At 46.7% G+C, this 24490-nt stretch overlaps 1 protein-coding gene across 1 annotated transcript in view; it reads left to right on the top strand.

Annotated features, from left to right (window-relative positions):
* TRRAP (transformation/transcription domain associated protein) overlaps positions 1-24490 on the top strand; it is a 342568-nt gene that overhangs the window by 228618 nt on the left and 89460 nt on the right. Inside the window, exon 56 of the mRNA XM_030212524.1 lies at positions 12305-12496. Within this exon, the coding sequence (XP_030068384.1) occupies positions 12305-12496 (192 nt within the window). The remainder of the gene's footprint in view (positions 1-12304; positions 12497-24490) is intronic.

Genomic DNA, 24490 nt, shown 5'->3' with positions numbered 1-24490 from the left:
CTTGGACTAGAGGTATATAAATTTTCAGCAAATAATAAAAGGGTTGATACTCAGCATGGTTTAAGCAGGCAGAAGAGACTCTTGCTTGCTTAAACCATACTTGGTGGGCTACCATTGATATTCAATGGCACTTAACTGGGTGATGCCATTAAATATCAGCTGTAACTGCTCATTCCAAAACTGGGCAGTCTGAGGGCGTAGGTGGGGAGGAGCTGGCACTTATGTGTGCACGAGCCATATTCAGTCCTGGTGCCTGCATAGCTAAATGGCAACACAGGACCGCACAAATGACTGACCTATTTGAATATTGGCCAGCACCTGCATAACGTCTGGGTCAACCGTGCTCCAATCTTCCTGATCTCACGCCGAACCACCCTCCAGGTCCAATCTCATCTCCATATCCCCCTCCCCCCCACACACACACACACTGGCTCTGCGATCCAATTCTGTGATCTCTCCCCCTTTCTGATAACCCCCGGACCCCCTCCCACCCCAAGGACTTACCTAGAGGTGATCCTTGATGTCTGGTGGGCCAGGGCAGAAATTATCTTCCTCCACTCCCACTCCATCTGGGTTCAATAATGGCGGCGATAAGCCCTAGCTGTAGTCTTGCAATACTACTGCTGGGGGGGGGGGGGGGGAGTCAGCCACCTATATATGGGAAGGGTTGTGATAGCAGCTTTTCTCTGATGAGAATGAATCAGGGTTCACTCTTATTTGGACGATTAATTAATCTGAGCAAATACTTGGGCAGAATGCGAGCAGGTAACATTCAGAGTTCTATGTCTTTTGCACTCCCTTGGCTGGGTTGTCAGTTTCTACAAGAAAAAGTTGATTCTGTCTAAAGATCTGGAAGATGTGGAAATGAGATTAAACATCAAGTTAGGGATGGTTTTCTTTCCCTCTCAGAGCGTCCCAAAGCTTCAGTCTCCAATCAGTTCACGCCTGTTGCAGGCAGCTCCTTGTGCATGGGGTTGATGGCAGTTGCCGTAGACTTAGTACTGTGGACTGATGCTTACGTGAGACCCTTACAGAGCTCCCTTGTTGATTGGTGGTTTACCAGAGTTACGACTGTCATCTTCCTTGGATGTACTCAGCTAGAATCTGTATGAAGTAGTGGCTTCAGTCTTGTAGTCTTTGTAAAGTAAGCCTTCAGGATCCTGACTGGACAATGACAATAATGGATGCAAGTTTATTTGGATGGGGAGCTCATTGCTGGGGTTAAATAGCGCAAGGAACTTGGTCGCTATATGAGAAGTCCTGGTCCATGAATCGTCTGAAGTTCAGAGCTGTTCATCTAGTGCTTCAGGATTTCTGCCTGATACTGTAAAGCAGTATCAGGTAGCTTACATGAAAAAACAGGGAGGAACCAAGAGAGTGGCAGATAACTAGGAAGCAAGTCTCACCGCGTACTTTCTGTGGCTTAGATTGCTGGGATCAAAACGTTCAGGTGGATTTTTTTCAGCAGACTCTCCATAGATCTAGGAGAGTAGGAACTCTCTTCCACAGCTTTTGGAATGTTAGAGTGTTGGGGTACACCGATTCTTAATTTCAAAGTTCTTAATGCCAAAGTTCTGCACTTCTTCAACTGAAGGAAGGAGCCTGATTCCAAAAGGCTGGATGATTTGATCCAGCCCTGGCCACTGGACAATCTATTGTATGTGTCCTCACCACTTCTTCCAATGCTAAGTCAAATCCTTAAGAAAATTTCCTCTTATTCTGATCAGATGATTCTGGTGGCTCCAGACTGGTCCAAAAGACCATGGTTTGCAGATCTGATTCATCTCAAGGTTAGTCAACAATTGTGCTTTCCATAGGGGATGGGATTTCTTTTTTAAGGTCCACTGATCCTGGAGCATCTGGCGCCCCTCTGTCTTATACCTTGGCTCTTAAGTATTCAAATGAAAGCATATACAGTATTCAGAAGTCATTGCCACATGTCTTCAGGCTAGAAACATTCCACTTCTGCAACATATAAACATTCCACTTCTACAGCATAGGCCAGAGTCAAGAAAGTGTTTGAATTTTGGTGTGCTGAGAGGGCAATCTTTCCCTTTAAAACAATTGTACACATCTTAGCCTTTCTTCAAGATGAACTCCTTAGGAGCTTAGCCTTAAATTCCTTGACGGTTCAGGTAGCAGCATTATCCTGTTCTGTGAATGTCTGCAGAAGTGTTCTTTCTCAGTTCCTCCGAATGTAGTCTGTTTTCTTAGAAGAGTCATGCGTATCCATTCCTCTCTTGTCGTTCTTGTCTGGAATGGAGCTTAAATTGGGTACTCTAAGTGGTAGTAGAAGATCCTCCCTTGGAGCCTCCGAGAACAGCAACACTGAAGGACCTTACGCTTAATATGGTTTTCCTCCTGGATATCACTTCAGCAGGAAGAATTTCAGAATTATAGGCTTTATCTTGTTAAGATATCTTTGTTTGTTTTACAGAGACAGGAATATCCATTAAGATAGTTCCTTCCTTCCTCTCCAAAGTTGTATCTTCCATTTCATATCAATTAGCACCTCACTTTACCTTCAGCGTACAGAGAAGTATATAATTGGCTATATTTGTTGGGTGTTCGTTAGGTGCTGCTTAAGTACCCGGAAGTAACAAATGAATTCTGGAAGTTGGTTAAGCTGTTTTTTTCAGACATATCAAGAAGGATGAGGTAACCTCTTAAGACTACAGTCGCTTGCTGGCTCAAAGAAATATTCTTAAGGGAAAACAGTCTCCAATACATTTGACAGAATATTCCACCTGAAGAATTGCAGCCTTCTGGGTGGATTCACATGCAGTGACTCCAGTCAATATTAGGGTAGTGATGTCATTTCTTTACACTTTTGCTATGCATTACAGATTCGATGTGGCAGCATGAAAAGAGGCTGCACTTTGGTGCAGGGGGTCATTTGGGCAGGGATTTTGGTTTCCCACCCACCTTAAGGACTGCTTTGCTACCTTCCACAGTTTCTAAACTGGTCTGGTAAGGATGACAAGGAAGGAGAGATTTCTTACTGGATAATTTTTTTTCATTTAGTCCTACCAGACAAGCTCTTCTGTTCTAGTTCTTGTTCAGCTATTTTATTGATGTTTTCAGAAAGTGTAGTTTCTTATGTTTGCAACCTTCTGTTTCTTTTGAGCAGTAGTTTCCTCATAGCATATATTTTTATTAGGTTAAACTAGTAGTTTTCTTCATGTCAGTATAGCATTCCCTGTCTCCATTTCGTGTCATTCAAAATACTGAAGACCTGAGGTTGCACAATGCCCCTTACAGTGCAGGGCTCAGAAGTCTTTGTTTTTTGTCGCCATCTACTGGCAGGCAGGCGCACACCCATAGGTTCTGGACTGGTCTGGTAGGACTAAAGGAAAGAAAACTAACAGGTAAGGAATTTTCTTCTTCAAGATCCCTTTCAAGGAAGGGTGCATTTTAGGCTGCTTGATGGCCTAAGAAGCAGAAGTTTGATTGACTTACCGGAAGCCATTGGATCCGAAATAACAATGGGATATAGCAAATGGCAGCCCCGGAGCAGCAGTGAGGGAAAATTAGGATTTTATAGGGATACCTTTGGAGAGATTTCCCCTAATGCAGCCGTTCCCTCACACACCTTCATTTATTTGTTGCATCTCGGTAATGATTGGTCCCCTGTCAGTGAAGAGAGCCCTCCTCATTCAGTATTCAGTACTGTACTTTGCATTAAAGGGAAGTAGTTAATACCTTCATGAATATGGGATTTCAGTGGCAGTGTACATGTGCGTATTTTTTGTGCACAAAAGTTCTTCCTGCATCTGGAGCTGATCTGTATGCACAATTGTAACATACATAGTAACATAGTAGATGACGGCAGAAAAAGACCTGCATGGTCCATCCAGTCTGCCCAACAAGATAAACTCGTATGTGCTACTTTTTGTGTATACCTTACCTTGATTTGTATCTGTCATTTTCAGGGCACAGACCGTATAAGTCTGCCCAGCACTATCCCTGCCTCCCAACCACCAGCTCTGGGACAGACCGTATAAGTCTGCCCAGCAATATCCTCGCCTCCCAACCACCAGCCCTGCCTCCCACATACTGTTTAGCACTCCTTAATGTATTTACCCTTTAATGAGTAAATGCTGAACTGAAAAGGTTTGATTTGCATTCTGCAGTGCTAAGAACAAATTGTGAATTTCCCAAGTACTGTCGCAAAAGCTTCTCTGGTAGTTTCCCTCCCATTCAGGCCTAAGGGCCTGATTAGAAATAACAATGAAGGAGTGAAGCCCTTTAAACACTTCTTGAATGCAAGTGCTCTTTCGTCTTTGAGCCTTGGTACTATGCATACAGGTCCAGAAGATAAAAACAGCTGGTAGACTATATTTAGCATCTCCCCAATTACTAGAACTGGGGCTTAGTTTCCTTCCTCCCCCGATAACTAGATTTACCGTAGCAAAGGAACAGATAGTTCTTGAATATCTGAACCCTCACTAGCAAGCTAGGCTTTTGTATTGAAGAGAGAATTCATATATTTGTCTCACCGTCCCCTTTTCATTATGTGCAAGTCTTTGAATAACGGAATGAGTGCTGTCTCCTGAATACTTTTTTTTTTTCCCCTTCCTGGGACTTCATTTCAGTATCTGGAGAGCAGAGAATAAATTGAACGGTGGATTTTAAACCTTGAGTTTGAAACTAAGAGAATTGATCATGTCTGACAGGTTCCGCTTTTGATGGCTTGCGGGTTCAGTAGCACTGACAGCCACCAGCAACTACAGAGGATCTTTAAGCCTGAGTGGTATTGAATGAGGTATTTTCAGTAATGAGGCATTTACTAATGGACTAAAGAGAAAAAGAAACTCCAAGGCTATAAATTGTGTTTCCATTACTTCAGTCAAATTCATGTAAGAATGTCATGAAATGTGTTTTCACAAATAGCAGAACCTGAAAAAGTAATTGCCTCTGTGCCAAGGTGTCGCCTGCTTTTCTTGGCTATTAATTTCCTCTAGGCTGCTGTTTCTAAATCACACCTTTACATGGCTGATATTAATATTTGTGATTTTTTTTTTCTGTAAATGAGGCTCCTCTCTGCTTCTCCAAAATGAGAATGATCAAGCTGGAGTGGAAACATCTGTTCTCTTGAAACCCTGTGAATAATTTTCACAAGCCAAACTATAGAACTTAAGCTTCAGTCACCAGACTCCATTCTATCCAGGGCTCAGTCCCATCTGCTCATGTCACCCTTATGTTTAATGTTCTGTGATGTCGTCAAAATCTGATCCCTTACTGCATGCAAATAAAGCTTTTTGCCAGTCTTGTGCCGACATCGTCAGACGTCTTTATTTGCCTCTTGTTATTTTGGAATTAAAGCCACTGATGGGCCGTTGTTTGTTTTGGCATTTGCTGTAGAAGTGTCCTGGGAATGGTCATTGCAAGAGGTTTTGCGAAAAGGCTGAGTTGCTAAAGCCCCCACATCAGTTGGCAAAATTGCATTTATGTGCGAGTGATATTGTAGAACACAGCTGGTTGGGATCCTTAACAGATCCCACATTCTTCAGGTCAGGGGTTGTGGCAGTTGCAGAAATAAAGGTCAATGATCACATAGAAGTCAATCTTTAAAAAAAAAAAAAATGTTATAGGTAAAATAGTTCAGTACTTGTGAAAACAAGCTTTTATAAAATCTACCCCCCTGCAGTCACAATACAGTGATGCGAAAAAGTTGTAACCCCCCCTACTGATTTTCCTTATTATTGCTTCCATATCATCAAGCAGATCAATCCATAGACTGGTGGGTTGTGTCCGTCTACCAGCAGGTGGAGATAGAGAGCAATCTTTTGCCTCTCTATATGTGGTCATGTGCTACCAGGAAATCCTCAGTATTCTCTCTATCTAGCTGCACTCGATAGTGCCTACGTGGAATCTCAATCTGGTGCTGCGGGCCTTGCAGAAGCCGCCCTTTGAGCCATTATCGCGGCTGTCTCTGAAGGACCTGACGTTGAAAGCGGTCTTTTTGGTGGCAATCGCTTCAGCCAGGAGGGTTTCCGAGCTCCAGGCGCTCTCGTTTAGAGAGCCGTTCCTGCGGTTCTTGGAGGCAGGAGTGTCTATTCGCCTAGTGCCTTCCTTCCTGCCCAAGATTGTTTCTCGCTTCCATGTGAATCAGCAGCTTTGTCTACCCTCCTTCCGTAGGGAGGATTATCCAGAGGAGTATCATGCTCTCAGGTGCCTGGATGTTAGACGAGTTATCATCAGATACTTGGAAGTGACCAACGATTTCCGGAAGTCGTGCTGTTCGCGGGCCCCCGTAGAGGTCTGCAGGCATCTAAACCTACCGTGGCACGTTGGGTCAAGGAAACGATTGCGGCGGCTTATGTGGACGCAGGGAAGGTGCCGCCTATCCAGCTGAAGGCTCATTCTACTAGAGCACAGGCGGCTTCAATGGCAGAGTCCAGGTCCGTTTCCTTGGAGGAGATTTGCAAATCGGCGACTTGGGCGGCGGCTCATACCTTCTCACGGCATTATCGCTTGGATGTGGCAGCAGTTTGGGGCTTCAGTGTTGCGTTCTGGAATTTCCATGTCCCGCCCTGGGTGAGTACTGCTTGGGTACATCCCACCAGTCTATGGATTGATCTGCTCGATGATATGGAAGGCAAAATTATGTATCATACCGGATAATTTTCTTTCCATTAATCATAGCAGATCAATCCATAGTCCCTCCCAGATATCTGTACTGTTTGTTCTAGTTCAGTTATATTTCAGGTTCAAGTTTAGTCTTCAGTTCCTGTTCAGGAGGACTTCGAGTTCAAGTTCTTCCACTTGGATTTCCCTGGAGTTGGGACGACTTTGTGTTACAGTGAGCTGCTGCTTCTTTCCCCTTGTTTCGATGGTGGTTGGATTCATAACTAAATTATGCCAGTGCTCCCTCCCGCTGTAGGGTAGCTTTGTTTCCCTCTCGCTTTGGCGGTAATGGGTTAAGCCAGCTCCTCCCGCGGTTGTGGTAGCAGGCTATGCCAGTTCCCCCCGCATCGGCGGGTGTGGGTGCCCCCCCCCCCACTTCGGCGGTGGTTGGGTTGCGGAGTGTCCCTTTGTGGGTGTAATTCTCTATGTTTGGTGATTCCTGCGGATGGAGCTTTGATATCGATTATACTGAGGATTTCCTGGTAGCACATGACCACATATATAGAGTCAAAAGATTGCTCTCTATCTCCACCTCTTCAATGTCGCCTTCGGCTCCTAATCACTACACCTCTTCTCAGAAAACTTATCTACCCCAACTTGACATTTCGTCCTTTAGATTGTAAGCTCTTCCGAGCAGGGACCGTCCTTAATTGTTAATTTGTACAGCGCTGCGTAACCCTAGTAGCGCTCTAGAAATGTTAAGTAGTAGTAGTAGTAGTAACCCACCAGTCTATGGATTTATCTGCTATGATTAATGGAAAGGAAATTATCAGGTATGATACATAATTTTACCGTATATGTCACACTGAATGGTTTTGCATCTTTAAACAAAATGTAATATTAGACAAAGGAGTGGAGGAGTGGCCTAGTGGTTAGAGCACCGGTCTTGCAATCCAGAGGTGGCCGGTTCAAATCCCGCTGCTGCTCCTTGTGATCTTGGGCAAGTCACTTAACCCTCCATTGCCTCAGGTACAAACTTAGAATGTGAGCCCTCATGGGACAGAGAAATATCCAGAGTACCTGAATGTAACTCAACTTGAGCTACTACTGAAAAAGGTGTGAGCAAAAAAAAAATTTTAATAAAGGGAACCTGAGTAAATTATGTCATTTATTTAAGGAGCAAAGTAATCCAACACCCGTATCACCCATGCAAAAACGTAATTGTTCCCTTAGTTAATCAGCCAGTTGACCAAATGTAATTGACAATTGGATTCAGCGGATTGAACACAGCCAGGTTTGATTGTAGCCAACTCTGCTGACTCTAAGCACTTCGCTAAATACTGAACCTTACCATGAGAGTGAAGTACTTACTACAGAGTTTCCAGGAACTCTGTTCCATGATCAAAGGAAATTCCAGATGAGAAAATAATATTTGCTAAGTGTATTCTGTAACATGGAGCACATAAATTCTGTCGCATAGTTGAAAAGTGGGCGTAGTTATAGGAGTGGAATGGACGGGTCACAGGCGTTTTATGTGCGTTGTTAGAGAATACATCTGATGTGTGCCTAAGTTAGGTATCTGTATTTATACCAGGTTTTAGTTGATATAATTGACCGCGACTAAATGTAGTCACGTAGAGCAGCATTCAGCGTATTCTATAACGGCTCAATTAAAACCTAATTTATAGAATGTGCTTTGATTTCTGCACGGAAATCGAGGCGCGATATATAGAATCTAACCCATAGGGGGTAATTCTAAAAAGAGCCACCTGGTTTTAGGCAGCAAGAATACACATAAATACCGGAATTCCGATCGTTTGTACGTGAATGTGAACATGTCGACACATAAATGATCAGTTTCTTCTGTAAGTATGTGCCAGTATTCAGTAGTGTGTGCTTCCTGGTGGATGTTCACATGGGTGGAGTGTGGGCGTGGAGTTTTAAGTGCCTAGATCAGAGGTTCTCAATCCAGTCCTTGGGACACACCTACCCAGGCAGGTTTTCAAGATACCCACAATGAGTATGCATGAGATAGATGTGCATGAGTATCCTAAAAAACTGACTAGGTTGAGAACTCCTCAGGGCTTTTTTTGAGGGGGTACTAGGGGGTACTGAGTACCGGCACCTTTTCTATCATCTGCTAAAATTGACCGATGGTCCCCAAGTTTTAATGATAGAGCTCAGGCCGTACACACCAATTCTGCCTTGTCATAGATTCTGTGACTGGTTGCAGGGGGGCTGGCTATTGCAGCGTGGATCCCTCAATGATCACCCCACCCCTAAAGGGTGGCGTGGCATTTGAGTACCAGCACCTTTTTTGCTAGAAAAAGTGCACTGGAACTTCTGGCCCAGGGTATAAAATAGGAGCAGGAGAAGAGTGGGAACAGAATCACTCTTCAAAAAACAGACCAAAGACGTTCAATGTAGATATAAAATGTATTAAGAGATGACTCAACACGATATCATGTTTCGGCACTAACAGTGCCTTCTTCAGGAGTCTTGGTAAACATGTCTAACAATCCTTGCGAATAACGTCTTCAGAAATAAGCCTTTGAAAAAAAGTTGTGGTCTTTAAAAAGACCTTTATTAGGTATACTAAAAAGATATCGCTAATGATATGGCTTCTAGGTACTGCTGGTGTGACTTTTCCTGGGACATTGTTGTTCTTTCCACCACTGTTGTTTTGTTCCCAGGTTATAAAATACTATAATGTATGTGCATTCTATAATAATCTAGGCACTAGTACTTAACATCAGCTCTATGATTGTCGTAAGTTCTCACTTCTAATATATAGGCTTGTATTTAACGTGTTACATTAGTATTCTACAGTGGTGTACCTAGTTTGGTTGCCACCTGGGGAAGAGCCCCCCCCCCCCCCCCCCCCGGCCCTCTTTCCACTAAGCAAGTGCACTGAACAGTTGCGTGGCTGTCGGCTGTGCCGGTCCTCTGCCCTGGAACAGGAAGTTGATGTCAGAGGGGGCAGGGGACCGGCAGAGCCGACAGCTGTGCGACTACTCGGTGCACCCTCTTGCTGCCTGCACTCGGGACGGACCGCAACCCATCACCCCAACCTTGGTATGCCATTGGTATTCAATAAAGAAAAGTAGATGCCTACTTTTCTAGAGTTACCCTCATAGGACTAGATTATATATATAGTGCCTGAAAAATCGATGCCGAAAATATTTCTGCCTAGGCGTATTCTGTAAATGCAGGTTTATAGAATACGCATAGTGGCCACGCCTAGCTCTAGCCGTGTAAAACTTGGCGTAAATACTGGCCCCTAAGTTAGGTACGGAGCAGATGTATTCTATAACCCTGCACTTAGATTTTCAAAATGCCCATTCCACACCCCCTTTTGGCAGCATGCATTAAAATTTACGCACACCACTTTACAGAATACACCTAGTAAGTTGTGTACATAAATTCTAATTAAAGCCGATTAGTGTCAGTTATTGCTTATTAAGTGGCAATTATCGGCGCTGGTTGACTTGTTAAGTAATTAAATTGTGTGTACAACAAGGGTCCCAAGAAACGGCAAGGCAAACGATCCGCGAACTCCAAGATGGAAGACAGGAAAGCAGATCAGTAGTAGATATATATGAACTTTATTATTGATGTTTCATACAAAAGCATTGCCCGGCAGTCTTGTTCCGTTTGCTATAATTAAGGTCATTCCTTTTTTTAATTTAATTTTATTAATTTAAATTATTTAACACGCAAACATACTTGTACAGAAAAGTTACAGAACAATATAAATCATTATATAAGGAAAAGAAAAAATGGGGAAAAATCTATTAACTTCACATAAGTCCACAATATGGATCCAAGATACCTAAATCCGATCAATCAGTGACTATCCTTCCGGAAATCACTAAAAACCCATCTATTCAAGCAAACCTACCCAAATGACCCAGACTAGTCTTATGATCCCATCTACCCAACACATATCCAGATGACAATAACAGTGACCCAGGCTATATCTTCCACCATATTTCTCTATGCTTCTCCCATTCCCCTCCCACCTACACTACCCCTCCTCCCGTGCTCACTTACCCCTTGTTCTTTACCTCTCCTACTCCCTTCTCCCATGCCCTTCTCTACCTACACGTCTCTTCCATTATTCTATTACATTTAATTTATATTTCTCTATCAATACTCTAATCCCTATTACCGTGTAAGCTGCATTGAACCTTCTTTGAGTGGGAAAGTGCGGGGTACAAATGTAATAATAATAAATGGAGAAAAAATGATCAAACTTAAATTAGGAAATCTGGATGTATAACAGATTTACATTATTATTTAGAGTTATTACTAGTTGGTAGTACTTCCCAATTGTTGTCTGGCTGGTATGAAAGCCTCCAAATGAGAAGGATCATAATAAGCAAATTTCTGTAACTGGTATCTGATCAAGCATTTGCAAGAATATTTAAGGAAAAATGTTGCTCCTATTTGAAGTGTTTGTGATTTTAATTGAAGAAATTACTGACGTCTTTTTTGAGTATCCCTCGAAACATCCGGGTAAATTCGGACTTTGCAGCCTTTAAATGTCTTTTCTCTATTTCAAAAAAACAAAATCCAAATTTTATCTGGTGTCAAGGTCACTGTAGCCACCCAAAATTGTTGCTGTTAATTGTTCCATATCTGATGTTTCCAGCAATTAAGGTCATTCCTTATTAGTAGGATTACGACCAATGCTGGTTTTTTTTAACGATTTGGTGACGTTATTCAACATCAGTTGTTGGAATAAACTACAATCTTTACACAAGCGTTCTACAATACAGTATATTCAATAGCCCCTGACGCAGCCTTGATGGGCGAAACACGGCCTGTGTCGGGCAATACTTTTGTATGAAACATCACTAATAAAGTTCATATATATCTACTACTGATCTGCTTTTCTGTCTTCCATTGTGTGTGGAGGAGTGGCCTAGTGGTTAGGGTGGTGGACTTTGGTCCTGGGGAACTGAGGAACTGAGTTCAATTCCCACCTCAGGCACAGGCAGCTCCTTGTGACTCTGGGCAAGTCACTTAACCCTCCATTGCCCCATGTAAGCCACATTGAGCCTGCCATGAGTGGGAAAGTGCAGGGTACAAATGTAACAAAAATAAAATAGATACTATTGGAGATTCTACATGGAATGTTGCTACTATTGGAGATTCTACATGGAATGTTGCTATTCCACTAGCAACATTCCATGTAGAAGGCTGTGCAGGCTTCTGTTTCTGTGAGTCAGACTCACAGAAGCAGAAGCCTGCGCGGCCACATTGGTGATCTGCAAGGGCCGACTTCTACATAGAATGTTGCTACTAGCAACATTCCATGTAGAATCTCAAATAGTAGCAACAGTGGAGGAGTGGCCTAGTGGTTAGGGTGGTGGACTTTGGTCCTGGGGAACTGAGTTCGATTCCCACTTCAGGCACAGGCAGCTCCTTGTGACTCTGGGCAAGTCACTTAACCCTCCATTGCCCCATGTAAGCCGCATTGAGCCTGCCATGAGTGGGAAAGCGCGGGGTACAAATGTAACAAAACAAACAAAAAAAAAATCTAGAATACAACCAAATTTGCACATGCAATTCTGGTTGCGCAACATAAAACCCGGGTGATAATGTACGTCACAGCGTACGCTCCGCAGAGATATTGAATGGGTTTTTTCCCCCACTTTAGTTAATGTGAGGTGATTTATTATTTAATTTTTATTTTATTTATGCCTCTATTTATTTTTTTTGTCGTCAGGTGGAGCTGAGTTGCCCAAAGGAGATGGCATGGAAAGTCAACATGTACCGGGGATACCTGGCAATCTGCCATCCTGAAGAGCAGCAGTTGAACTACATTGAGCGACTGGTGGAGATGGCTAGCAGCCTGGCCATTCGGGAGTGGCGAAGACTTCCATATGTTGTGTCTCATGTTCATACTCCCCTACTTCAGGTGAGGTTTAAAGGTGACTTGATTAGACATAAACGTTCGAGATGGTGGCACAGGATTGCTCTGTAACCCTGATAATTATAGTAGAAGCATGCCACATTCAAATGCAACACAAAAATGTTTCCTTTTTATCCGCCTAAACCAGCCCAAGTGAGTGGGTTATGTCCCCTTACTGGCAGGTGAAGATAGAGAGCTAGACAGTTTCCAGTGACATCACTGGTATAATAAAAGGTGCAGTGTGGAGCCGGTGAGGTATTTTTTTTTTTTTTTTAATACCTCAAGCAAATGTTGCAGGTTGACCTGGTGCAGCTGTTTGTTGTTGGGTTTTTTTTCCTTCAGTGCAGCCTAACTCCCTTGACCTCCTGTGCTTCATTGGTTGAGTCCACGGACCTTTCAATGGTTAAGCTGGAGTTGCTTTGACCTCCTGCACTCTGAGCCCTTGCCTGTGGGTTCATACTTGGGTGAGTAGTTTGGCACAGCTCCTATGGGGCACCTGCCAGAGGTGTCATGGACCTTTCTTGGCCCTTTTCCAGCAGGGCCACAATCCTCCCTCCCCCCCCCCCCTTCCAGATCCTCTGAGAAAACACAAAAGAAAAGAAAATAATCAGATTTGTAGCAGCCCCTTTAAAGCTTGGTGCCTAATAAAGTTCATTGGAAATAAAGAAAATTAACAGAAAAAGCAACAGGAGAGCTCTGGAGCAGGGAAAGTGCCCAGTGCTATGACCTGATTCTGCTCCGGGGGATCCTCAATTTGGTCAGTGTCCAGTAAATGGCAGGTTAACATGCACACAGGCACTGTAGGTCATGCGGCAGCCAGAGGCTCTGCACAGCTGCCGGCTCCACATGCCCCGATTGTGGGATAGGGTCATCAGGGGCAGGATCAGCTGACTGTAGAGCACTGGAGCCAGCAGCTGGGTGCAAGCTTAGTTTGGAGGTGCCCCTACCCCCGTTTTAGAATCTATACCTGCAGACACACGGGTTTTGTCAGGGCTAATGGTCATCTTGGATGCAGGCCAGCCATCTCCCACAAGTGTGTGAGTGGTGGTGGTGGGAGGAGGGGACACGCAGTGTCAGGACCGGGCCCTAGGGTGCATGAGGGATGGCCTCTTCCCCTCATCTCTTCTGAACTTCTGGATTGGCCCTATGGGGTGCCTGGAGTTTGACTTTGGACCTCAGCTTGTGGCTGTCATTTCAGAGGGGGTGCGTAGAACTCTAGAAAGCTGGAGTAATCCAGAGCTTATGGGCCTAGACCCTGCAGGCAGAGGTTTGTCACAGGGTAGAGTTCCCTTGGACGCCTGTCCTCTTCCACATCTTTGCCAAGAGGTTGGATGACTTGGGCAGACTCAGCGGAGAACTGTCAGGCCTCCTCGACCAGGATCATCCATGTCCTGGAAGGGCTAGGCTGGGTGGTCAGTTACCCGAAGAGTGATCTCATCTCAGCATGGAATACCTGAAAGTTTGGTTGATGGTCACTACCCCAGAGGTAGTTCTGTGGGCGAGAGCTCATATGTGGCCCCTTGAGAGAGCGTTGCTATCGCAATGGAGCTCCAAGTTCCAAAATCTTGAGATCCATCTACCTCTTTCTGAGGCCCTCAAGAACCAGCTCAGATGATGGGACTGCTCACATCATCATCTTAAATGATGTTCCCTTAGCTTCTCTGAAGTGGGTGGTGGTAACAACCAGTGCAAGCCTCAAGGGCTAGGAAAGTGATTGCCAGGCTCCAATCCCAAAATGGCTGCTGTGATCTTACGAGACTTATGCTGGAACTCTTGACAGCCATTTTTGTAAAGAGATGGTATGGGGATCGCTCCTGCCCCAGCTTGCCGCTGGACCACCAGGGCTGTGTCCGGGAGGGGGGGTGGGGTTATTTGCTCATTGGGAGGAACAGGGAGGGCGGGAGGGATGACTGATCTGAGGAATCTTCTGGTTCGGGGGAGGGCATGTCACAGGTGGAACACTACGGGGGGAGGGAAGGAAGAAGAGAAATACTTGAATGTAAAGTCTCGGTTTAGAGTTAACATTTTTCCCCTAAATAGGGGAGGGGAGATGTTATGTCGCTTTATATTCTCATGGGTTTATATTTAAGTTTCTCCGAGGACAAGCAGGCTGCTTGTTCTCACTGATGGGTGACGTCCACGGCAGCCCCTCCAATCGGAAACTTCACTAGCAAAGTCCTTTGCTAGCCCTCGCGCGCCCGCGCGCACCGCGCATGCGCGGCCGTCTTCCCGCCCGAAACCGGCTCGAGCCGGCCAGTCTTCTTTTGTCCGCACTCGGTACGGTCGTGTTTCGCCGTGTCGAGCCCCGGAAAGTCGACCTCGCGCGTCCAATTTGTTTGAACGTGTTTTTTTCCTTCGGGAAAGCTTTGTCCTAGTCGGGAAGTGCTCCGGAAACCCCCCGCCGGGTTTCGTGTAAATCCTCCCCGTACTTCCAGCTTTTTTGCCCCGGTAAGTTTTCTTTCGTCGTCGGGGTAGGCCTCTTTTCGGCCTCGGTCGAGATTTTTTCTCCCTCTAAATTTGGTGCTTCAAATTTCGCCATTTCGGCTTTTGATTTCGCCGGCGTGATTTTTCCGCCCATGACATCGAAGCCTTCCAGCGGCTTCAAGAAGTGCACCCAGTGCGCCCGGGTTATCTCGCTCACTGATCGACACTCTTCGTGTCTTCAGTGTCTGGGGGCCGAGCACCGCCCTCAGAACTGCAGTCTGTGTTCCCTGCTTCAAAGGCGGACTCAGGTAGCGAGACTAGCCCAGTGGAACGTGTTGTTCTCGGGCTCTTCGTCGGCATCGGCACCGGGATCTTCGAGTGCATCGACGTCGTCAGCGTCCAGACCATCTTCCTCGGCCGCCCCTGCATCGAGTGCATCGAGGCATCGGGCCTCTGCATCGGCGCCGAGACATCGGATAGCTGCATCGACGTCGGTGGTACCAGGACCTCGTCTGCTGATGTCGTCGGACGGTGGTGCATCGGGTGGAGTGCAGGTGAGGGCTGTCCATTCCCCTGCTGGTGGCGGTGAGCCCTCGGGTGGGTCTCCGCCTACCCTGAGGGCTCCTGCGGTACAGCCCCCCCGAGATCGACCTTCTTCAGTCTCGGCCCCGAGGAAGCGACGGGTGGATTCGACGTCCTCCTCGTCGGTGCCGGGGAGCTCCGGTGACATGCTTCGGAAGAAATCGAAGAAGCATCGACACCGGTCTCCTCCCCGTGTCGGCACCGAGAGCTCTGGGTCGCCGAGGGATTCGGCACCCAGCAGGCATCGGCACCGAGAGGACCGCTCACCCTCTGTTCAGGAGGTGTCGATGCGCTCCGCTCTGGACAGCCCGGAACAGCCTCCACGCCCGGAACAGGTACTGACGTCGACGCCTGCATCGACCTCTCAGCCTTTCTCTGCAGCCGCTCTAAACGAGAGCCTCCGGGCCGTTCTCCCAGAGATTCTGGGAGAGCTGTTGCGCCCTACCCCTCCGGTACCGGCGGTGCTTGCGCCACCGGTACCGTCGAGCGTGGCGCCGGCTGGCCCATCGCCCAGGTTGAGGTCCCCGACGTCGGTACCCGCGTGCGGTACCGACCGCGGCCACCTCCCAGGAAGGCTCCCCGACTACGTCGGCGGAGGGAGCTTCGCCGATGCGGGCGAGGGAGTCTACCTCTCGACGCCCCCATCGTGGACGGGGTTCCACGGAGTCGAGCAGGGCGAGGTTGCAGACACAGGTCCGTGAACTTGTGTCTGACACCGAGGGTGAGGCCTCGTGGGAGGAAGAGGAAGATCCCAGATATTTCTCTGACGAGGAGTCTGGGGGTCTTCCGTCTGATCCCACTCCCTCTCCTGAGAGACAGCTTTCTCCTCCCGAGAGTCTGTCTTTTGCCTCCTTTGTCCGGGAGATGTCTACGGCCATCCCCTTCCCGGTGGTTGTGGAGGACGAGCCCAGGGCTGAAATGTTTGAGCTCCTGGACTATCCTTCTCCACCTAAGGAAGCGTCCACTGTTCCCTTGCACCATGTCCTGAAGAAGACATTGCTTGCGAACTGGACCAAACCATTAACTAATCCCCACATTCCCAAGAAGATCGAGTCCCAGTACCGGATCCATGGGGACCCAGAGCTGATGCGCACTCAGTTGCCTCATGACTCTGGAGTTGTGGATTTGGCCCTAAAGAAGGCTAAGAGTTCTAGGGAACATGCTTCGGCGCCCCCGGGCAAGGACGCTAGAACCTTAGACTCCTTTGGGAGGAAGGCCTACCATTCCTCTATGCTCGTGTCCAAGATCCAGTCTTACCAGCTCTACACGAGCATACACATGCGGAATAATGTGCGGCAGTTGGCGGGCTTGGTTGATGCTCTTCCCCCTGAGCAAGCCAAGCCTTTTCAGGAGGTGGTCAGGCAGCTGAAGGCGTGCAGAAAATTCCTGGCCAGAGGAGTTTATGACACTTTTGATGTTGCGTCCAGGGCCGCTGCTCAAGGTGTGGTGATGCGCAGGCTCTCATGGCTGCGTGCCGCCGACCTGGAGAATAGAATCCAGCAGCGGATTACGGACTTGCCTTGCCGTGCGGATAACATTTTTGGCGAAAAAGTCGAGCAGGTGGTAGAGTCTCTCCACCAGCGGGACACCGCATTCGACAAGTTCGCCCGCCGGCAGCCTTCAGCTTCTACCTCTACAGGTAGACGATTTTTCGGGGGAAGGAAGACTGTTCTCTATACTTCTGGCAAGCGTAGGTACAATCCTCCTTCCCGACAGCCTGCGGCCCAGGCTAAGCCCCAGCGCGCTCGCTCTCGTCAGCAGCGTGCGAATCAGCAAGGCCCCGCGGCTCCCCAGCAAAAGCAAGGGGCGAGCTTTTGACTGGCTCCAGCAGAGCATAGCCGACATCCAAGTGTCAGTGCCGGGCGACCTGCCTGTCGGAGGGAGGTTGAAAGCTTTTCACCAAAGGTGGCCTCTTATAACCTCCGATCAGTGGGTTCTCCAAATAGTCCGGCAAGGATACACCCTCAATTTGGCCTCTCAACCTCCAAATTGTCCACCGGGAGCTCAGTCCTACAGCTTCCAGCACAAGCAGGTACTTGCAGAGGAACTCTCCGCCCTTCTCAGCGCCAATGCGGTCGAGCCCGTGCCATCCGGGCAAGAAGGGCTGGGGTTCTATTCCAGGTACTTCCTTGTGGAAAAGAAAACAGGGGGGATGCGTCCCATCCTAGACCTAAGGGCCCTGAACAAATATCTCGTAAAAGAAAAGTTCAGGATGCTTTCCCTGGGCACCCTTCTCCCCATGATTCAGCAAAACGATTGGCTATGCTCTCTGGACTTGAAGGATGCCTACACACACATCCCGATACTGCCAGCTCACAGACAGTATCTGCGATTTCAGCTGGGCGCACGCCACTTCCAGTACTGTGTGCTACCCTTTGGGCTCGCCTCTGCGCCCAGGGTGTTCACAAAGTGCCTAGCTGTGGTAGCAGCGGCGCTTCGCAGGCTGGGGGTGCACGTGTTCCCATATCTCGACGATTGGCTGGTGAAGAACACATCCGAGGCAGGAGCCCTGCAGTCCATGCAGATGACTATTCGCCTCCTGGAGCTACTGGGGTTTGTGATAAATTACCCAAAGTCCCATCTTCTCCCAGTGCAGAAACTCGAATTCATCGGAGCCCTGCTGGATTCTCGGACGGCTCGCGCCTATCTCCCAGAGGCGAGGGCCAACAACTTGTTGTCCCTCGTCTCGCGGGTGCGAGCGTCCCAGCAGATCACAGCTCGGCAGATGTTGAGATTGCTGGGCCACATGGCTTCCACAGTTCATGTGACTCCCATGGCCCGCCTTCACATGAGATCTGCTCAATGGACCCTAGCCTCCCAGTGGTATCAGGCCGCCGGGGGTCTAGAGGACGTGATCCACCTGTCCACGAGTTTTCTCGAATCCCTGTATTGGTGGACGATTTGCTCCAATTTGACTCTGGGACGTCCCTTCCAAATTCCTCAGCCTCAAAAAGTGCTGACCACGGATGCGTCTCTCCTGGGATGGGGAGCTCATGTCGATGGGCTTCACACCCAAGGAAGGTGGTCCCTCCAAGAAAGCGATCTACAGATCAATCTTCTGGAGTTGCGAGCGATCTGGAACGCTCTGAAGGCTTTCAGAGATCGGCTGTCCCATCAAATTATCCAAATTCAGACAGACAATCAGGTTGCCATGTACTATGTCAACAAGCAGGGGGGCACCGGATCTCGCCCCCTGTGTCAGGAAGCCGTCAGCATGTGGCTCTGGGCTCGCCGTCAAGGCATGGTGCTCCAAGCCACATATCTGGCAGGCGTAAACAACAGTCTGGCCGACAGGTTGAGCAGGATTATGCAACCTCACGAGTGGTCGCTCAATTCCCGTGTGGTGCGACAGATCTTCCGGGCGTGGGGCACCCCCCTGGTGGATCTCTTCGCATCTCAAGTGAACCACAAGGTCCCTCAGTTCTGTTCCAGGCTTCAGGCCCACGGCAGACTGGCGTCGGATGCCTTCCTCCTGGATTGGGGGGAAGGTCTGCTGTATGCTTATCCTCCCATTCCTCTGGTGGGGAAGACTTTGTTGAAACTCAAGCAAGACCGAGGCACCATGATTCTGATTGCTCCCTTTTGGCCGCGTCAGATCTGGTTCCCTCTTCTTCTGGAGTTATCCTCCGAAGAACCGTGGAGATTGGAGTGTTTTCCGACCCTCATCACGCAGGACGAAGGGGCTCTGCTGCATCCCAACCTCCAGTCCCTGGCTCTCACGGCCTGGATGTTGAGGGCGTAGACTTTGCCTCTTTGGGTCTGCCAGAGGGTGTCTCCCGCATCTTGCTTGCTTCCAGGAAAGACTCCACTAAGAGAAGTTACTTCTTTCATTGGAGGAGGTTTGCCGTCTGGTGTGACAGCAAGGCCCTAGATCCTCGCTCTTGTCCTACACAGACCCTGCTTGAATACCTTCTCCACTTGTCTGAGTCTGGTCTGAAGACCAACTCCGTAAGGGTTCACCTTAGTGCAATCAGTGCATACCATTACCAAGTGGAAGGTAAGCCGATCTCAGGACAGCCTTTAGTTGTTCGCTTCATGAGAGGTTTGCTTTTGTCAAAGCCCCCTGTCAAGCCTCCTACAGTGTCATGGGATCTCAATGTCGTTCTCACCCAGCTGATGAAACCTCCTTTCGAGCCACTGAATTCCTGCCATCCGAAGTACTTGACCTGGAAGGTCATTTTCTTGGTGGCAGTTACCTCGGCTCGTAGAGTCAGTGAGCTTCAGGCCCTGGTAGCCCAGGCCCCTTACACCAAATTTCATCACAACAGAGTAGTCCTCCGCACTCACCCTAAGTTTCTGCCAAAGGTTGTGTCGGAGTTCCATCTGAACCAGTCAATTGTCTTGCCAACATTCTTTCCCCGTCCTCATTCCTGCCCTGCTGAACGTCAGCTGCACACATTGGACTGCAAGAGAGCATTGGCCTTCTATCTGGAGCGGACACAGCCCCACAGACAGTCCGCCCAATTGTTTGTTTCTTTTGATCCCAACAAGAGGGGAGTGGCTGTAGGGAAACGCACCATATCCAATTGGCTAGCAGATTGCATTTCCTTCACTTACGCCCAGGCTGGGCTGGCTCTTGAGGGTCATGTCACGGCTCATAATGTTAGAGCCATGGCAGCGTCGGTAGCCCACTTGAAGTCAGCCACCATGGAGGAAATTTGCAAAGCTGCGACGTGGTCATCTGTCCACACATTCACATCTCATTACTGCCTGCAGCAGGATACCCGACGTGACAGTCGGTTCGGGCAGTCAGTTCTTCAGAACCTGTTTGGGCTTTAGGATCCAACTCCACCCCCCGAGGGCCCTGTTTGTTCTGTTCCAGGCTACACTCTCAGTTAGTTGGTAAATTTTTTAGGTCAATCTCAGTTATGTCCTCGCCGTTGCGAGGCCCAATTGACCAATGTTGTTGTTTTGAGTGAGCCTGGGGGCTAGGGATACCCCATCAGTGAGAACAAGCAGCCTGCTTGTCCTCGGAGAAAGCGAATGCTACATACCTGTAGAAGGTATTCTCCGAGGACAGCAGGCTGATTGTTCTCACAAACCCGCCCGCCTCCCCTTTGGAGTTGTGTCTTCCCTTGAAGTGTATTGTCTTGCTACATACTGGACTGGCCGGCTCGAGCCGGTTTCGGGCGGGAAGACGGCCGCGCATGCGCGGTGCGCGCGGGCGCGCGAGGGCTAGCAAAGGACTTTGCTAGTGAAGTTTCCGATTGGAGGGGCTGCCGTGGACGTCACCCATCAGTGAGAACAATCAGCCTGCTGTCCTCGGAGAATACCTTCTACAGGTATGTAGCATTCGCTATATACGGTATTTGTTTACATATGTGTACATGTATGCCATTGTTCTAACAATTTAGGCATGTAAATGTTACTGCATACTTCATAGAATTAACTTCATAGTGTGTTAAAAATATACTATTATATACTTTCTATACCTTCCAACAGAAAGAAACATTTTTTTGGTTGTAATTTTCTTGATTTTGACTTCCTAGAGGACCTTTTAATCTTGGCGAATGTTCACTGAATAGGCTGTGCAGACTGGAAAGGGGACAGAAATCTCCAAATGTTGCTAATCTTTGTGGGGATGTGAGGTATAGAAGTGATGGTGGAAGAAGGTTTCTTTCAAAGGGTCATTGTTCTAGTAATCTATGCCTTTGCTAAAACATGTCAGCACAGTGGTTCATAAACTGACTTTATAGAGTTTGTAGTATCGCTTATACAGAAGGGAGATCAAAAGTACATTGAATTCCACCTTAATCCACTGCCTCCCTTGTGGTGTGCCAGCTTTGTCTCCCAGTGCAAGTCTCCCCAGATCTGTACCTAAAATCAAAGCAACGTGTGCCTTCTTTTAATGCTGCAGAGCTGAGAACAGAACATTGGACATCCTCAATTCAAGACTTTTCTATAGCTAGAATCTCAAGTACCACCCTGACATTCAAGTTGCCAAGGAAAACTATCAGTTCTAATTTGACTTATGTGAAGCAATTATGCCCCACAACTGATCTAAAAAAACCCCAAAACATTGATAACTAAACACACAGGAATTGAGGCTTTACTTCTTTTTATTTTTATGGTGCTTCTACAAGTCAGAATTTTATATATATATATTTTTAAAGTAATTGAATTACTTTTTTTTTCTGGCTGCTACTGCTAAACAGCATTTTCAAGAAAAGCTCCCTGAATAAGACCAATAAGAAAACCATAAAATGGTTTTATTACAAAACAAAAAGTCTTTGTTTTGCATTTTATCCTGGCAATCTTAAGATACATAAATGCACCTAAATTAGTGCACATGTACGTATGCTATTCGTTTTAAATTATTCCCATTGTGTCAGAAATTGTCTGTAACCATTGAAATAAGCCATAAAAATCCATGCATCGTCTATAACAAGAGGCAGTTGTCATTGTGTTTTCCCTTTAACTGATAGGCGTGTCGTTCACAAGTGAGGGTACACATGTGGGTACAGTGGGTCTCTGTTGGGTTTTGAAGGGCCCACATTTACCACCACAAGTGTAACAGGTGGGGGGGGGGGGGGGAGATGGGCCTGGGTCCGCCTGCCTGAAGTGCACTGCAGTACCCACTAAAACTGGGACCCTCATACTGCTGTCATGGAACTGGGTATGACATTAGAGGCTGGCAAAAAAAATTTTTTAGGGTGGGAGGGGATTGGTGACCACTGGGGGAGTAAGGGGAGGTCATCTGGTCAGTTTGGGCATCTTTTTGAGGCTTGGTCGCAAGAAAAAATGGACCAGGTAAAGTTGCCCAAGTGCTTGTCAGGGTTGCCCTTCTTTTTTACATTATCGGCCGAGGACGCCCATCTCTTAAGCACTCCCCAGTCCCGCCTTTGCTACGCTGCCGACACGCCCCCGTGAACTTTGGTCGTCCCTGCGACGGAAAGCAGTTGAGGGCGCCCAAAATCGGCTTTCGATTATGCCGATTTGGGCGACCCTTAGAAAGGGACGCCCATCTCCCGATTTGTGTCGGAAGATGGGCGCCCTTTTCTTTCTAAAATAAGCCTGATAGTCTGAGCTCAAATGCACTGCCAGAACAAATTATATTTATTGGGATTTATTAAACACTTTTATGAAGAAATTAATATAATCAGTGAAGTAAACTTAGAGATGGAAAATTAAAACCTAGTAATAGGACTAATATACTGTATCAAAAATATACACATTTAACAGCACGGTAGAATAATCATATAATAGAAATATGTTTGTACATTACTCATGATACCATAATAGACAGCATGGAAGAACCACACCTTCAGCTGTTTCCTAAATCTCAGCCTAACATTTAGGGGCAAAGAATTCCATAGCTAAGACCCAGCTACTGAATAAGCCCACCCTCAAGCCCTGGCTGTGCAAGCAAACTTCTATGAGAGAACTTCAAGTAAGCTTTGATTCTGAGAATGCAAGTCTTGGGAAGGAGTAATGTTATCAGCATACATCAACCCCAGGTTAATATAGATAGAGATTGAAAAGTGGCAAAAATATAGATTGAAAAAGACAGGTAGCAATCAAACTTTGAGGCACTCTGCTAGATATGCCATTCAAACATTACTTCCAAAAAAATACACCTGCTGACTTGTATTCACTTGTTATGAAATCAAGTTTCAAGTTTATTAAAGATTTTCTATCCAGCCCATCAATCGTGTATCTAGGTGGCTTACAATCTAATAAGGGGAAAAGAAAGACATACTCGCAACAGACTATCAACAACAACAAAAAGTGACACAAAAAGAACAGGGGAAGAACTACAATATCTTATAGGAAAGGGAAGAGGTAAAAACAGTAGGGCTAGTACAACTGCTGGAGCTCCACACAACCTCCAGGCTAGTGCACATAAGCCTCCAAAAAAAAAGTAAGTCTTAAACTCAAAGTAGAAAGGACTTTTAAACCTTCTGGCAAACAATTCAAAAGCTTGGGGGGCTTGTACAGAAAAATTTGAGCGACGAGCAGCAACAGAAGAAATATGGAGTGAGGGAACAATTAAAAGATTTTGTTGAGCTGAACGCAAAAGACGAGTTGGGTTATAAGGAATAAAAGTGCTGAGAGGAAAGACGTCTCCTTAGTGGCACAAATCTAATAAATCAAAGAAAGCAGCTTATGTTTAATACGAAAAAGAATTGGAAGCCAATGAGCATCCTTCAAAAGCGGTGTAACATGATCATACTTCTTGTGCCCTGTAATAAGCTTAATAGCAGTATTTTGAAGGCCTTGCAATCATCTAATTTCACATTGGGTCAGGCCTATATAAAGAGAATTGCAATAATCACGTGAACAAGAATATTCAACGCAACAGGAAAAAGAAATGGTCTAATAGCTCTGATACGTCTAAGCTGAAAAAAAAAAAGTATGATGCACCACAGCTGATACCTGGGGGATAAAAGATAACGTACTATCACGGAGAACTCCTAGGAACTTAACACTGTCAGTTAAAGAGAGAGAGAGATGGTATTCAAGACAATTCCAAACATTCCCAACAATTCTAGTTATCTTCAGGTGTTGTAAAAGTGCTGCATTTACCACACTATAAGAAGGCTACTGAGACATCCAAAAACATCGGCACGGATATCGGATCACCTTCCAATCTAAGCAGTTATTCATCCTCTACTGAAACCAATAAAGATTCCCTGCTTAAATCCTTTACAGAACCCAAACTGATCATGAAGAATACTATTATTCTCCAAAAAGTCATGCAATTGTTGAAAAATGTCTTCTTGTACAGCTTTTGCCGAAAATGGGTTGATATTGGAAGGTTCATACAGACTTAAGGATGAATCTTTCAGTATTGGACAAACGTTGGCCTACTTTACACTTGCAAGGAAGATGCCTCTCCTTCAGTGAAGCATTCAGAAGTTCAACCAAACCTTCTTTCTGTACATCCTTTACAACCCAGACCAGGCATGGGTAAAGTAAACAGGAAGAGCTTGAGAAACTGTACAAAAATTGCACTACCTGCTGTTGAATAATTGGTAAAAACTCCTTCCCATC

The sequence above is a fragment of the Microcaecilia unicolor genome, chromosome 8 (assembly GCF_901765095.1).
Source record: "Microcaecilia unicolor chromosome 8, aMicUni1.1, whole genome shotgun sequence".
Taxonomy (NCBI): Eukaryota; Metazoa; Chordata; class Amphibia; order Gymnophiona; family Siphonopidae; genus Microcaecilia; species Microcaecilia unicolor.
Note: the sequence above shows the minus strand (reverse complement) of the source record. Positions and strands in the feature narration are given on the sequence as shown.